We start from the raw sequence: 14,730 nt of genomic DNA, 5'->3' as shown, positions 1-14,730 counted from the left end.
AATAGTCTTAAAGTTGAGAAGGATCTGAGAGATTATTTAGTTATTTACAGGGGTCTGTCAATTTGTTTTTAAATACATATTTTGGTAACTTTCAATATAATTAATTTCTTTGTAATTTTACATATTTATTTTAAGCACTTGAAAACATTCTGAGAGGGGACCATAGAATTCACCAGATTGCCAAAGGGGTCCACAATACAAAAATATTAAGAATTGCAGTTCTGGTTCAATCTCAGAATTTCTCAAATCATGTGCTGTGGCATCAAACTCAAATAGAAACAGATGCCTAAGAGACACAATATTGAATTAGAAAACCACAAATTTCCTATTATCTATGTTGTATTGTATTTTTTAAAAACTTTGCTAAATATTCCCCAATTTCTTTTTAATCTGGTTAGGAGTTTTGGCAGTTTTGAGTCTGATACTTCTGTTTTACAGAATCCTGGGGTACCAGAAAGAAAAAAAGTGTAACAGTGAATAAGTACAAAAATCTCAGTGTCTGCTGCACTCAGTGTATGTTTAAAGCTTAAGTGGAGAGCGCTGGAGAATGGTTGATAATCATATAACAAAAGTGACATCTCATTAGTTTGGAATCTAATGTGCCCAATATTATTATTATTATTAAATGTGTAATATATTAATATTAAATGTATAAATGCATTATAGATATATAATTAATAATATATAGCATATGATTTGTAGATTCATTTGTCTTGGCAGAGAAGACATGAAAGAATAACTTTCTACTTATATTCTTAATTTATGTTTTTACTATAAATATGTTTTTGTACTAATTCTCAATTTGGCTAACTCAACAAAATAAAAATATGAAAAGACAAGATCACAAAAGCATTAATAATTTAGTGTGAAAATCCCAAATACAAGAGAACTGCAAATTTGAAGATAGCTATGTACAATTTCAAGTGAAAATGTGATAAGCTGTCAAACTAACGTCAAATACTGGATTAAATGTGTGTGTGTAGGAGTGCAAATTATTGTGAGTCACCTTACAAGATTATGAATCATTTATTATAAAATACTTAATAAAATCAAACAATTGCATCCTCCTTATTTAGTGGTTTGTAATAGGATTATTTTCAAGAATATCACTGATCCGATTTCAAAAATCTCTTAATGTTATACAGTCTGTATTTCAGTGCTTATGGTGGTGGTGAAGTGATTGCCCAGTGGGATACCCAGCCCACGCTGGGGAAGCTATGCATGTGGGGAACCTGGAATCAACTTCTGCCCATCCATAACATTTACCCATTTGACCTGGTTTTGTCTTTTGGAGCCACACAAGCTAAATCTACCATTTTCTCCCACATGACAATCACTCAATTACTAGAAAATAGTTATTTGGCTTCCGTAGGTCTTTTCTTTTCCAAACTAAATATAATCAGTTTCTTCACCCAATCATCATACAATATGGTTTTGAGTCTCCTCTAGATGCATTTTGGCTTGTCAATGTCTCTATTAAAATGCGCTCAGAAGTGGTTAAAATACTCTAGCATAGATGATAATAGGATAACATGATTTTCTCTTTCTGGACACCATGGTTCTACTATTTAGAATAAACCATTTTGGTAATCACATTTTTAACATCATGCATTTATAGTCACTAAAACTTTGGAATGGTCTAGCTTTGGATCAACAAAATTTGATAAACTGTTCCTTGAGGGTATGAGCTATGTTGTCTTTATCTCTGTATCTCTTCCTACACCATGCAGGGTGCACTGTGATTTTTGGGGTGTCTTAAATATTAATTAAAATAAATTACTGAGCAGATAGATATTCTCATCCAAATTATTGATAAAACCTTTTTTATAGCAAAGTGCAAAACCTTACCACATAGAAAGAGGACTGGTTTTGAGCAGAGAAGCTGGATTTAAATTCTGGCTTCTACAAATCCTGACTCCCTCTTGACCTCAGTTCACTTATTTGTAAAATTTAGGTGTTTGATAGTTGAGTTCCAAAGTTACTTCCAGTTCTATATTTAAGATACTATGAAAAAACTAGGCATAGAGACCTGCAAAAATCACTGAAGATATACTTCAGTATTAATCCCTTAATTAGCACTCACTGAATATGGACAAAATAAGACCTTTATGAATTCATCTCATTGTGTTATTATTCAATTATTCAATTCATGTTTTTTCATCTTACCCACCAGAATACTGTTTGATATTCTCTCAAATGCATCCCTGAAATTCAAATGCGTTATGTCTATAACATTCCTCAGTCAATAAATTTCTGGAAATATAAAATAGTTATGAAATTATGTTTAAAATGAACTTGTGAAGACCTTTGGAACAGATCGAAATAAAGTGATTTTATTGTGATAGCTGTATGGTGTTATTTTTTAATTGTGTTAAATTTTCGTTTTTATTCTATTAGTACCACCAACTTTGCCAGTGGTAACTTATTTTATTGGTTCAGGTTAGTTTACTTTTTTGTCTCCTAGAATTTGTTAAGTTCCACCCCAGCTCCAAGTTTAAACCATAAATTTGAATAGCCTACATTTTTGTTTTATTTTTTAAAATTTAAAATAAAAATTTTATTTTTAAAAACAGAAGATATTGAAAAGAACAAAATTTGTAATATGGCCAAAAAAGGTTAATCTGACATGCTTTATTTTTAGGGAATCCATGCTGGTTCTTGGTGATTGCTGTTTCTACTTTTTTTTTAAGTGAACAGGGGAATCACTACTTATTATAGTATCAGAACACAGATCATTCATTTAATAATTCATTCTGCTAAGGATTTTGTTAGGGTAGTTGCCAGAAGATCACTAGCAGTTGAGAATCTACCTCATCCTACCTTTTTGAAAATCAGGACATTTGACCATCTCCATTGATTCAAAATCTCCTATTCTCTATTGCTAAAAATTAGATCACACCTGCAAATTTTTTTCATTGCTTTCATTGCTAATTTTCCTCGGTTTAGCCATCTGAATGCATTTCAGACAGCTAGGTAGTCACATCATCTCCTCCCTACATTGGATTGCAGAAAATTAGAATGCTATTATAGCAGTTCAGGTGAGACATAATGAAGGTCTGACCTAGGGTAGTAACTGTATTAGGAGAGAGCAGACATATAAAGGAGATGTTATGAAGTTATAAATGACAAGATTTGGCAACTGACTGGTTCTGAGAGGTGAGAGTGAGGAGTCAAACAGCCTATGATTCCCCCAACTGATAGAAACCTCTCTTTCCTCAAAATATCCTCCATCAGTATACTAACCTCCCCTTTGCCTATATCACATTCCCCTTTGTATCATACATGTCTGAGAATATGTGTTATCCCTCCCTCATCAGACTGAAATCTCCTTGAGGGGAATCATGACTTCCTCAGGACTGACTATGCCATTTTTTGGCTCTATATCCCTATCCACTAGCATGGAGCCTTGTATAGGGTAAGCACTTTAACAACATTTGATGAATTTAATTTGTTAAATAACTCCCTCTCTCTATGTATATATATATATATGTACATATATATATGTATGTATGTATATAATACATGCATATACATATGTATGTACATATAGATATAGATATACATAGACAAATGTATATGTAGAGAAAGGAGGGAGAAAAGAGAGAAAAGAGAGAGAGAATGAACAAGAACACAGTTCACAATGCCAAAGGCACTTTTTGGGATGTTCACAGGTATGTAATGTCTGCAAGTCTGAAATCTTTTCTCCTGGGCTGCCAAGTATGTGCCAAGTAATGAAGAGAAAGCTCTTAAGTGCCCATATGGAGAAACCCAAGACAGATTAAATGAGAGGAGAGAGACAGAAAGATAAGGCAGAAAGAAGGAGGGAGACATAGAGAAAGGTAGATAGAAAGAGGCCCAGGAGCCACGAGAAATGCTGATATGCAGAATCAGATAAAGAGCTCAGGGAAAAAATTACAAGACAGAGAGACAGACAGCAATAGAGAGAAGAGACAAAGACGCTTATCAGCTCAATATTCTGGATCAAAAAAAGTCTCCAGTACGTGCACATCTGTGAACTATGCCTGTCTAGTTGAATGAAATTATTGTATCCATATTTGGTAAAAAAAAATAATAAAAAGATAGTCACATGGAGGACAGACCTTGATCTATATATGCAGGGGATGCTTTCACTGTCCCACAGAGGTACATTTTTCTATTTGTATTCTACCCCCCGCCTCCCCCAATTCCCAACTGCATTGAGAACTGTTCTTGTAGGATAGTTGAATTCCCTTCTTTGAGGCAAAGTAACGTAGAATACTAAATCTTTCTGTTTCTTTTTTTGGGGGTGGTGGTGGTGGGAGAGATTGCTAAAAAATGAAGGCCATAATATTCACTTCATAAGAGTGTTTTGCAATTTATAGCTGGAAAAGTACTCAGAGATCTCATTCTGAAATGTATGACGTAAGTGTAAACTAGTCCTATTTGAGTTTACTGTGTAGGATCCTTATTGGAGTACTGTTTCCAGTTTTGAACTTTAAGATGGATATAGTAAAATTGGAGAAGGTCCAGAAGAGAGCAATGAAAATGATTAAATGTTTGGGAAAATAGGACCCCTGAGTAAAGGAATTGGGCTTATTTAAACTGGAGAAGAGCAAGCCTGAAAAATATGATGTGGAAGATAACCAGCTATTGTCCATATTCTCTGGAAAGGAACCAAGAACAGACGTGCTTAGTTAAGAGCAGGAGGGATTTGGGTTAGATATAAGGAAGAACTTTTTTTCTCCTTTTGTCAGTGAAGAATCTCTGATAGATCTGTCTCTTGAGATAGTTGTGAAAAATTCAATGCTCTCATGATCCTGCTTTTAAAAATTCCAAGTTGGCAAGTTAGACAAATAGTTTTCTGGAATTAGACGAATTCAGTCAGGCCTCCCAATTGTCTGATTTGATGATGTCTTTGGGAAAAAAAAGGATCTTGTAATGCTAAATCCCTATTAGCATTGATAGTGACATACTACAAGACTTTCAGGCACCTTACAGAGGGAGGGTATGTATTTTAAAAAGAAATGGTTACTTAATAGAACTTTGTGCTTCTTTTAGGGCCAGCTCTAATCTGAACCTATGCCATCAATAATAAAATAAATTGCATTCAACAGAGATAGCAATAGGTGATTGTGTGTGTGTGTGTGCATGTGTGTGCGTGTGTGCGTGCGCATGTGTGTGTGTGTAAAAACCAGGCACCAAATAGAAAACAAAATTCTCCTGCCTACTCCTCTTATTCTTGGTGTTTGAATCTTTTTTAAATGTGAATAAGATTGGCTCTGAAGTTCAAAATAAATCATGTTTTTGTCCATCACAAGATTTTTCTAACATGGTCTTATTCTATTTCTACCTGGGTGACTTTAGTCCCCAAAATAAGCACCTCATGACTATTATTAAAAGGCCTTTGACATTTCAAAGCGAAACATCTACAGCATTGAACAAAGCCATTTCAAGCCTCTCTTCTCCCCAGTTGTGCAGCACTTGAATCTAAACAAAAGGTAAGGAAAGAGCTTCAAGAACCCACCGACTGCCCTGATAGAGAACGACCACCTGTGCACCACCAGGGAGTTTCCCAGGCTGGGCCATCATTTACCTTTCAGTGATATTTTTAGCTGTCTGTAAGAATCGGGCATGATCATTCTCCTTCAGGGACTGTTCGGCTTGGGAGATGAGTGATGTGGAGCGTTCGATGCACTGTTTGCAGTTCGCAATCTGCTGGGCCAGTTTTCGAAGTCTCACCACCTTGAATGGAAAGAGAGAGAGAGTGAATTAAAATCACAACTGTGTACTACACCTGGCTACACACTCCTTTTATTTTCCTGGCTAGAGTTCTGCTAATCTGTTGGGTAAAGGAAACTCTTAATTTTGAATGGCTTCCCTGATATTAAAAAAAGATGTGGCCCATTTGCAAGTAAGAAAGGGTGCTAGACTGCTTTAGCTTTCCATCAGATCACTTGGTCACCTCTGGACACTCACTTGTAAGTTGTCTCTACCTATGCTTTTTCAGCTGAACCACGAAGACAACATATCTTTGGTCGCTGTGATTTTAAGGTTAAAGGGCGAAAAAAAAATTCAAAAAGCTCTTTGAGATCCTGAGGTGAAAGTTGCTAGAAAAGCATTAAGCATTATTATTTCCTCTCAAATATGTAAAGTCCATGTGTTAATGAACAAAATGGGAGTGTTTCTTTCCACTGATTAATTTTTTCCAAACTGAAAACATCAGGGAGAGCCAAAACAAGCACAGCTGGCCCATTTCCCCTCACCCAAGACGTCATTTCCTGGCACTTTGTGCTTTCATGATAACTAAGGACTATTTTGATAAGCATTTCCCTGCAATGATGAAAATACACATTTGTTTCACAACCTTAGTGCCATATTCCTACCTTTTAATTCCTTGGAAATGACCCCAGAATATTCTTGGCAAAAACCATTGCTACAATCCAAGATAAAACCAAGGAAACACACTTGATTTTAACCTTTGGTGCTTAAACTATCCAGGGAGGTGATTTTTTTTCTTTACTGATTATAACCTGAGTTAAAAATAGACAACTAATTGGCATTAGCATATGCTTGGGACTCGGTTCCACATGCTAGAGGTCTTGGCAGTTCTCGAGATAATATTGCAAGGTAAAAAAATACGGAGGAGGCTACTTCATCTGTCTTCCAGATAATACTGGCTCAGGCTTCCTCCAAAATTCCTTTAACCTCTACAAATTCTTCCTTACTCCATGTCATTTTTGTCACCCTCACCTAATTTCTAATAGAAGAAAAATAGAGCAGGAAAACTACAACTTTAAGACTTGGATGAACATCAAGACCTGATTACCTATTATAGCAAATAAGGAAATGAATGTTCAGTTGATAAGAAGAAATAACATCTTGGTCTAAAGACTGAAAAAAATCCTTAAAATGAGGACCCTGTTAATGTATTAATAGACTTTTCTGCCTAGGGATAGAATTCGTACTGAGTGCAAGGGTAGATATAAAATAGATACTTGAAAATACTTACTGAATTGACTAGAGTTTAGCTTCTATCACTACCAAGAGCTCAGGGTGGAGTCCCATCTTAGGTATCCTAATAATGATTATTCTGAACACATTTTTTATCCTTATAAGACAGGCTGACATTTTCTTCAATAAATGAACTGGGTAAATTGATTGAGATAAATTCCTGATAGTAATAAAGAATAATGTTTCCTTATGTTGTGTGAAGGATGCTCAGAAATGTATCATAAGGCATCAACTGATGAGAGATATGATTCACCATAACTTTTCCAGGAAAAACTGGCAAAAACTGGTAAGGCCAGGATATACCATTATCAAGATAATTTTGTGTCAATACCTCTTTTTCCTACAAACAATAATGTCTTTCATTAATGGTATTGGGCAGACTGTGAATAAGACATGCACACACTTCATGCTGGCCTTCCTTAAAAATATATGAATATATCTTCCATCATGTCAGTGATAGTTACAATGCCTCAGGGAGAAGAGAGACCCAAATCTTGGGCAAGTTGAAGCAAGTAAAATTTAGACTGTTCTTTAAATATCATAGGATTGCTCTTCAGAGAGTAATTGGGGGACACAATCTTAAAATGAAGAGGTAGAATGTCAGAATAATGTACTGTATGCTGCCCTCAAGGGTACAATTTTTCTTAGTCAGATCATGGACATTTTGAAAATAGCTCTCTTTCATTAGACAACCAAAAAGTTTATATATATACATATATATGTACATATATACACACATATACATGCTCTACATGCATATGTACACACAATGTACATGCTTATGTGTGCATACACATGCATATATATATATATATATATATATATATATATATATATACACACACACACACATATCCATGTGTGACTACTTTGCTATCGAAACAATTTCATTTTATAACCTTAGGACACAAAGTAAAATCCTTAATAGGTGTCTATATACCATAGATTATTACTCACTTTTTTTCATCTTCTTCAGGAAATAAGTGTCTCCTTCACAACCTTTTAAAATCTCTCTAGGACTATCATGGAAATATTTTACCTACTATGGTGGATATCTAATATGAAAATAAGTACATTTTATGCAATCTCTATTTGCTAGCTTATTATACTTTATATCTATTTTAAAAGCCCATCCCAACTCTCATATGTGTGTTACAGGAAACTTAATTCATGACTGCCATCTTCAAACACCAGCAAATCCTGCCAAGATAGGCAAATATTTCAGTGGGTGATATGGCATATGGAAATGGTTTGGGATAAGCCCAAACAGCCAAACAGACATTTTTTCTCAGATTTTCAATCTATACTTTCTCAACTGCTCTGAATTTTGAAGACTCAGTGCATACCAAAATAAGTTAAGGCAAGGTACTATTTCTATTAGTTGAGGTCTTACTAATTTAGCACATATTTTATAGCAGCCTGAAAATCAGAAGTAGGTTAGTCAGATTTTGGATTTCACCATCAACTTCTGATTTCACTTTGTACATGCTGACCCGAATGAATTAAACTGGTTTCCATGGAATACATGATGCTCCTCTTTCAGTTTCTCCATGTCATCAATGGCATTTACTCTAGGAATGCATATTAGATTAGATCTCGACATTTGCAAACAGAGTTTTATCACATTGCCTCCTACTTATCTGACATCTTTTAAATTGGGATCTCAAAGGTTGTTGTTTGTAATATAGCAGTCATGCTACTAGTTATTAAAGCTGGGCCTAGGCAAAACTTTTGTAAATAAATTTTAATTTCACATCTTTAATTCCATTCAATAAACTATGTGCCAGAAACTACTAGCCACTGAGGATTCAAAAGCATATGAAAGTCTCTGATCTCAAGGATTTTATATTCCATTGTGAAGATTTCAAACCAAGAAAGTGAAGAAGGAGAATATTCCAGAAATAAGGGTCACTCAAAGAAAGGCACTGAATATCATATGCATCTTCTACTGATTGGCTTATCTCCATGCTCACCTCAACTTGTGTACTCCTTCTACATGTTCCATCTTGTCTCCTGCCCCAATATCTCCACATTGTGCTTCCTTGTGGCCCTTTAATAAGCAACTGGGACCAATACCCCAAACACAAGCTTGTTACAAAAGGATGAAGCAATGCAGGTTTATGAACACCATAACAAACTGCCAGTTAGTGATAATACAATTCTGAACTCTTGTCAAGACAAGATTTCCTTAGTTTCTGACCAGTCCAGTTAAGATCAACAGTTTGTTCTTTCTCCAGCTCCTTTAACTAGTCATCCTTTTGACTATCCTGATCTGGTATGAATTTGATGACTATGCTTGATAACTCCCACTACTGGCTATTGTATCAGATCATCTCCTCCTTTAGTATCCAATGGTACCAAGTACTTAAGGGCCATTCAAACTCTGCCAGGTCTCTCACAGATGAATGGAACATTACCAGTAAGAGGGATCTAAAAGATGATCCAGTCCAATTCTTTAGCTTACAAATCAGGTAACTGAGGCACAGAGATTTTAAGAAATTTCTAACACCATAATTGCTAACAATCTCATAGGAGCACTCTACTCAAGTATCTTTAATTGGTACTCAATGCTATCCTTCCTCTTTAAATTCCCTCACATAGTCTTAGTTAAACTGTTTGGCTCACACAAGTCAACAATAACATGAGAAAAGTAAACTAATCCTTGTGAATGGGAGACTCCTATAGAGAAGACTGTCCAAGACTTTCTTTTCCAGGTAATAAATTTGGTGACCTTATAGAAACAATGTTTTAGGTTTTTTTCAGGTCATTCTTCCTGTTACATTTAACATTGACATTTATGCTTTTAGAGCATATGAACAAAATAATGGAAACTTTTCTTTTTTCTCAAAAGAATAAATATAATGGTAGGAATTTCAGACTAGTAAGAAGAAGACTCTGACCTCACGGTGGACCAGTGGTGGACCAATGGAGGATCTCGTCTTGAGCTCCTTTCAATTCAGCCAGTCAAGGGACAGCTGCCTACATTGCTTATATATAGGACTTGACATGCTACTTACTGTTTTCAGCCACATGTATAGAGGGTTATAGTGTTTTGGACAGTTTGAAAAATTTAAGACACTAAGGAGTTGATATTTGTACATGGGTGATGGAAGAAAAACAAATTTTGGCAATGATAAAATATTGAAGCTCAAAGTTATTACAGCAAAGACATTTGGGAGGCATCATTGCTTTGTTTGCATTAAAGTGATGTCCTAGATCTGACAATATGTGTATGGAAAAAGTAATTTCTAAAGATGGTACAATCAACCATTGATAGTATCTTGACAGTTTCATGAATTATTTATTCTTCTAGTAACTTTTTAGGCCATTCACCCTATCACATTTAGCCTGCAGACGTATATTTAGGTCATAGAAATAAGGCAATAAGAAACGAAGGACAAAATTAAAGAGTTCTTTTAGATAAAATAGAAAAATTGGAAATACTTTCTGAGCTGTGATCTCCTTGTGTCCCTCACAACATTGTGAGAGATACTCAGTAGATACTCAAAAAATATTGGGTGACTTAAATAAATTTATTTAATTCAGAGTACTTTGACACTACAGGGCATCTGTCATCTAATCAATGCAGATACTCCTTATGCTAACAGACTAATCTGTCTAATCCCTCTAATTTTGTCAATAAGCATTTATTAAGAACTTTCTCTTTGCCAGTTTTGTGAAATCTTTTCCAAGGTATTTCAGAATAGTGATATATGATAGAGAAACGTTTTTTTTAATACTATGATCAAAATTCTTACAAATTTCTTGGTTAATTACTTTGACCTGTAAATTTTAATGAAATGTACTTTTTGTTGGTTTTTAACATTAAGTGCTTTGGTGAGATATCATGGATATGTGATTTACTTTTTTTTTTGAATGTCCAATAGAAAAAGAAACAAAACCTCTAAGTACTTTGGAGTAATGATGAAGAGAAAAGAGTGAAAATTTTGAATTTCAACAGCAGATTCAAAATTGAATCTTAGACAATATGCAATGGCTAAAGTTAATATATTAATTTAGGATAACTGATTTTTGTGAATAGCTTCTATAATGAAACTTTTGGGAGGAGGGTGGTATAGAGGATGGGGAAGGAAGGACATTTATCCAGAGGAAATATTCAACCAGAGAATCTTACCTTCCCTTCCTTGATTTTGGTTCCAATAATTTGGCGTCTCTGTTGGATGATTTCAATGAGTAGGTCACATTCCTCCATCAGTTTGGTTTCTTGTCGGGATGCATTGACCTAGAGAATGAGTCACAATGGTCAGTGCACATCTGGACTTTATTTTCAGTCAGTGTTTACTTTGGCTCTGTGCAATATGTTTCTGGTGGCAGAACATGCATCTGAAAAATTTTTTAAACTTTAGCTTTCCTTATTATAGTTTCTAGCTTTGGGGAATTTTGGTTTTTTCTTGGCTTTCTTCTTTTCAAAAGTGTCTGAAATTTGAAACTAATAGAAGTAAGAAGCTAATCTGAAGATTTCGTTGTGGTTAGACTATGTGAATATCCTTTCAGCAAATTTCCTCACATTATTCCAAAGAAATGTTTCTTAATTCTAAAGTTTAGCCCCATAAATAAGAATTTAGGTTGGAGGTTTAGAGTGAGGTTACATTACCATAAATATCATTAACACCTTCTTTATATACACACCTTAATTAGTCTAACTTTCTACCTCCCAGAGGCAACCTAGTGTTATGGATAAAGAGCTGGCCTTGAACCCAGGAAGACCTAGGAGTTCAAGTCCCATCTTTAACATGTGTTGGTTGTATTACCCTGGGTAAGTCACTTTAAGTCTCAATATTCTAGGCAATTCTCTAAGACTCTTTTAAGTTGCAGAGAGAACACCTATCCACCTGCTGCCTTTGACCAAAGGAGCTTCGCACCAGGAAGATCACTACAACAGTAAAGTGACATATCCCTAACCTTGCTCCCTATTGCAGAAAGATCTTGTGATGGCTGAATTTTCAATATGCTAATTACGTAATTAAAAAAAATAGGACAGCACATTTTCAACTGCACAAAGTTCTAGTAAGAAATTGCATCATTCTAGTAAAAAAAAAGGGGGGTGTCTATTAAAGCTTTCCTTTATACTTTAAATGTATGTTCATCCTTCATTGCTGAAGAAGACCATGCCATCAAAGAAATAATGACATGACTTTCACTTGACTCAGGTACTCCTGACTCCTACGCTGGTGCTCTATAGGTGCAGTAGATAGAGCACCAGTGTGAGCCAGCAAGACCTGAGTTCAAATTTCACCTCAGACTCTTAACACTCACTAGCTGTGTGACCTTGGGCAAGTCACTTAATACTTTAAATAGTTTTTTAATGAATATTATTTTATTGATGTCTTTTGTTTTGATGTCATATTGATTTCTGAATATATCTTCCCCTCCCCCATCCAATGAACTATCTCTTAGAACAGAGATTTTAAAGGAAAGAGGACAAGAAAGTGATTCAGGAAATCTAACTAATATCAGCCATGACAGTTGACAGTTATTATATTTTACTGTAACCATACAGTTATTTGTCTTATTCCACAACCACAGTTCCATATTTGGGGAGGATGGGGACATGAGGAGGTGCAATTTATCAACTATCCTTTACACTTTACTTTGGATGTATTCAGCTTTCATTAGCTTTTTTATCTAAAAGAACACATGTGAACTTTATAATCAGGTGACTATTAGTCACCAGACTGGGAGAAACACTTAGAACATACTGTTTTCTTTCATGAAAAGATAGTTCTGATACTTTTGCTTACAGATAACAAGACAGAAAACACAGCTGTAAGAGATGGAGATAACAGTTTTAAATCATACTATTTTGGCTCAAGCCTTGTATGAGCCTTCTTCCATTGGCACTGACCTCAAAACAACAAAGAATTATTGTAACCTTGGCAATTCTGGTGCATCTCTGGGAGAGGACATAGCTCAGCAATCAAGTTTTGATTTAGGATATTGCATTTAAGTTAGAATGATTTTGTTTTCTAAAAACTAAGTAAAAGTAGCCATGGGAAAGAGGATGAAACTTGAGACTGCTTCAACTGCTGGAATCTCTAAAATACCTTCGATTTCACTCCTGTCGTCAGGCAACAGGGATGATAGGGAGTAGGAAAGGAGGTTACCCTGAGGAGATGACTTGGAGATGCATCACTATCACTGAGAAGTTGTCTCCAGGTGATCTGCACTCAGTAAATCATGTGGCACTTTGGCTTACAGCAAAACATGAATGAAAGAGGGCATTCAATGGAACTATGGGAACTTGTATAGCATTTTGGGGTCAGCTTTTCTTAGCATTTCTTCCACTTTTCAATAATTCGTTTCAACAAATATTTATTAAATGACTCCTTGTGCAAGATGAGCAGGCATTTTGGCATATTCTCTGGAAAGCCACCTGGGTGTAAGTTCTACCTATGACACAGACTGATTAGGTGGGGGGCTCTTCCCAACGTCCTACTGCCCTAGGCACAGACTAGAGTCTGCAGAGAAAGTGCTAATCTACACTGGTAGAGGCTGTTTCTTCATGTTAGAATTCTCTGTACTGATTATACTGTGTTAGCACTGGGGATCAGAGATGACAAATGACATAGTCCCTGGCTTCTGGGAGCTCACAATTAAATGGGGAAAGGGACAGAAATGATCTGAGCAGTACAAAAATAAGTATGATGCAAGGTAAAAATATAATAGAGAAAATGGGGAGATGAAGACAATGTGCTTTTAAAAAAAGTCCCTCTTGAGAGTTTAGAAACAAAATTAGATGCCTATTGTAACTATTTTAAAATGTTGTCACATCAGTATTCTTCATATTTTCCATCTTATTGCCCTTGCATGGACTGTAATAGTGTATCATTTCAGTATACACTGAAATATATCCATATATGATGTATTTAAATTTAAATATAATGAAAATGTTAAATTAATAACACAAAATATATTGAATAATGTCCATAATAATGATAACAATAATAATAGCTAGGGAATTTATAATAATAATTAGATAACAATAGTAATAATAATAGTAAAATAGTTAATAATAGTGGTAATATTAGTTAGATGGTTAAAAATAATAATTGCTACAGCTTTTAGGTTTACAAGGTGCTTTACTTGCATTATCTCATTTAGTCCTGACAATAACTCTGGGAGGGAGGTACTGTTCTTATCTTCATCTTACAGATGAGGAAACTGAGGTTGAGAAAGGTTAAGTGATTTGCCCAGGGTCACAAAGCAGTTAAGTATCTAGGGTAGGATTTGAGTTGTCTAGCACAGAGGTGGAGAACCTGTGCCATGTGGCCCTCTAGGTCCTCAAGTGCAACCTTTTAACTCAATCCACACTTTACAGAACAAATCCTCTTAATAAGAGAATTAGACTAGACTGTAGCACTCTATCCACTGTACCATCTGGCTGCCATTTTTTTTCTAGATCATCTGAAAGCATAAAGGGTGCCAGAAAAAGAGCCTGAAGACTTGGGTTTGTAATGTTGGGCAAATCCTTATTCCCAGGCTTCTGAGTTTCAATTTCTTTTTTGTAACATATAGATGGTATTTGGACATGTTCAACCAAGGAATTTGTTTTGCTTGAATATGCGTATTTGTTAACAAGAGTCATATTTTTCTTTCTCCCACCCACAGGAGGGGGATAAAGAGGAGAGGAAAAAAATGCTTGTTAATTGAAAAATAAATGAAATTTAGTTTAAAAATATATTGAAAAAGATTAATTGGAAAATATTTGGGATCCCTTCT

At 35.1% G+C, this 14,730-nt stretch overlaps 1 protein-coding gene across 4 annotated transcripts in view; it reads right to left on the bottom strand.

The window, feature by feature from the left end:
* MID1 (midline 1) overlaps window positions 1-14,730 on the bottom strand; it is a 438,516-nt gene that overhangs the window by 38,474 nt on the left and 385,312 nt on the right. For all 4 annotated transcript variants that reach the window (XM_072614388.1, XM_072614390.1, XM_072614387.1 and 1 more), the window contains exons 4-5: window positions 11,126-11,233; window positions 5,573-5,721 (exon numbers count right to left, since the gene is read on the bottom strand). In XM_072614388.1, coding sequence (XP_072470489.1) covers window positions 5,573-5,721; window positions 11,126-11,233 — 257 coding nt within the window. The remainder of the gene's footprint in view (window positions 1-5,572; window positions 5,722-11,125; window positions 11,234-14,730) is intronic.

This window comes from Notamacropus eugenii, chromosome 5, assembly GCF_028372415.1.
Source record: "Notamacropus eugenii isolate mMacEug1 chromosome 5, mMacEug1.pri_v2, whole genome shotgun sequence".
Lineage (NCBI taxonomy): Eukaryota > Metazoa > Chordata > Mammalia > Diprotodontia > Macropodidae > Notamacropus > Notamacropus eugenii.
Note: the sequence above shows the minus strand (reverse complement) of the source record. Positions and strands in the feature narration are given on the sequence as shown.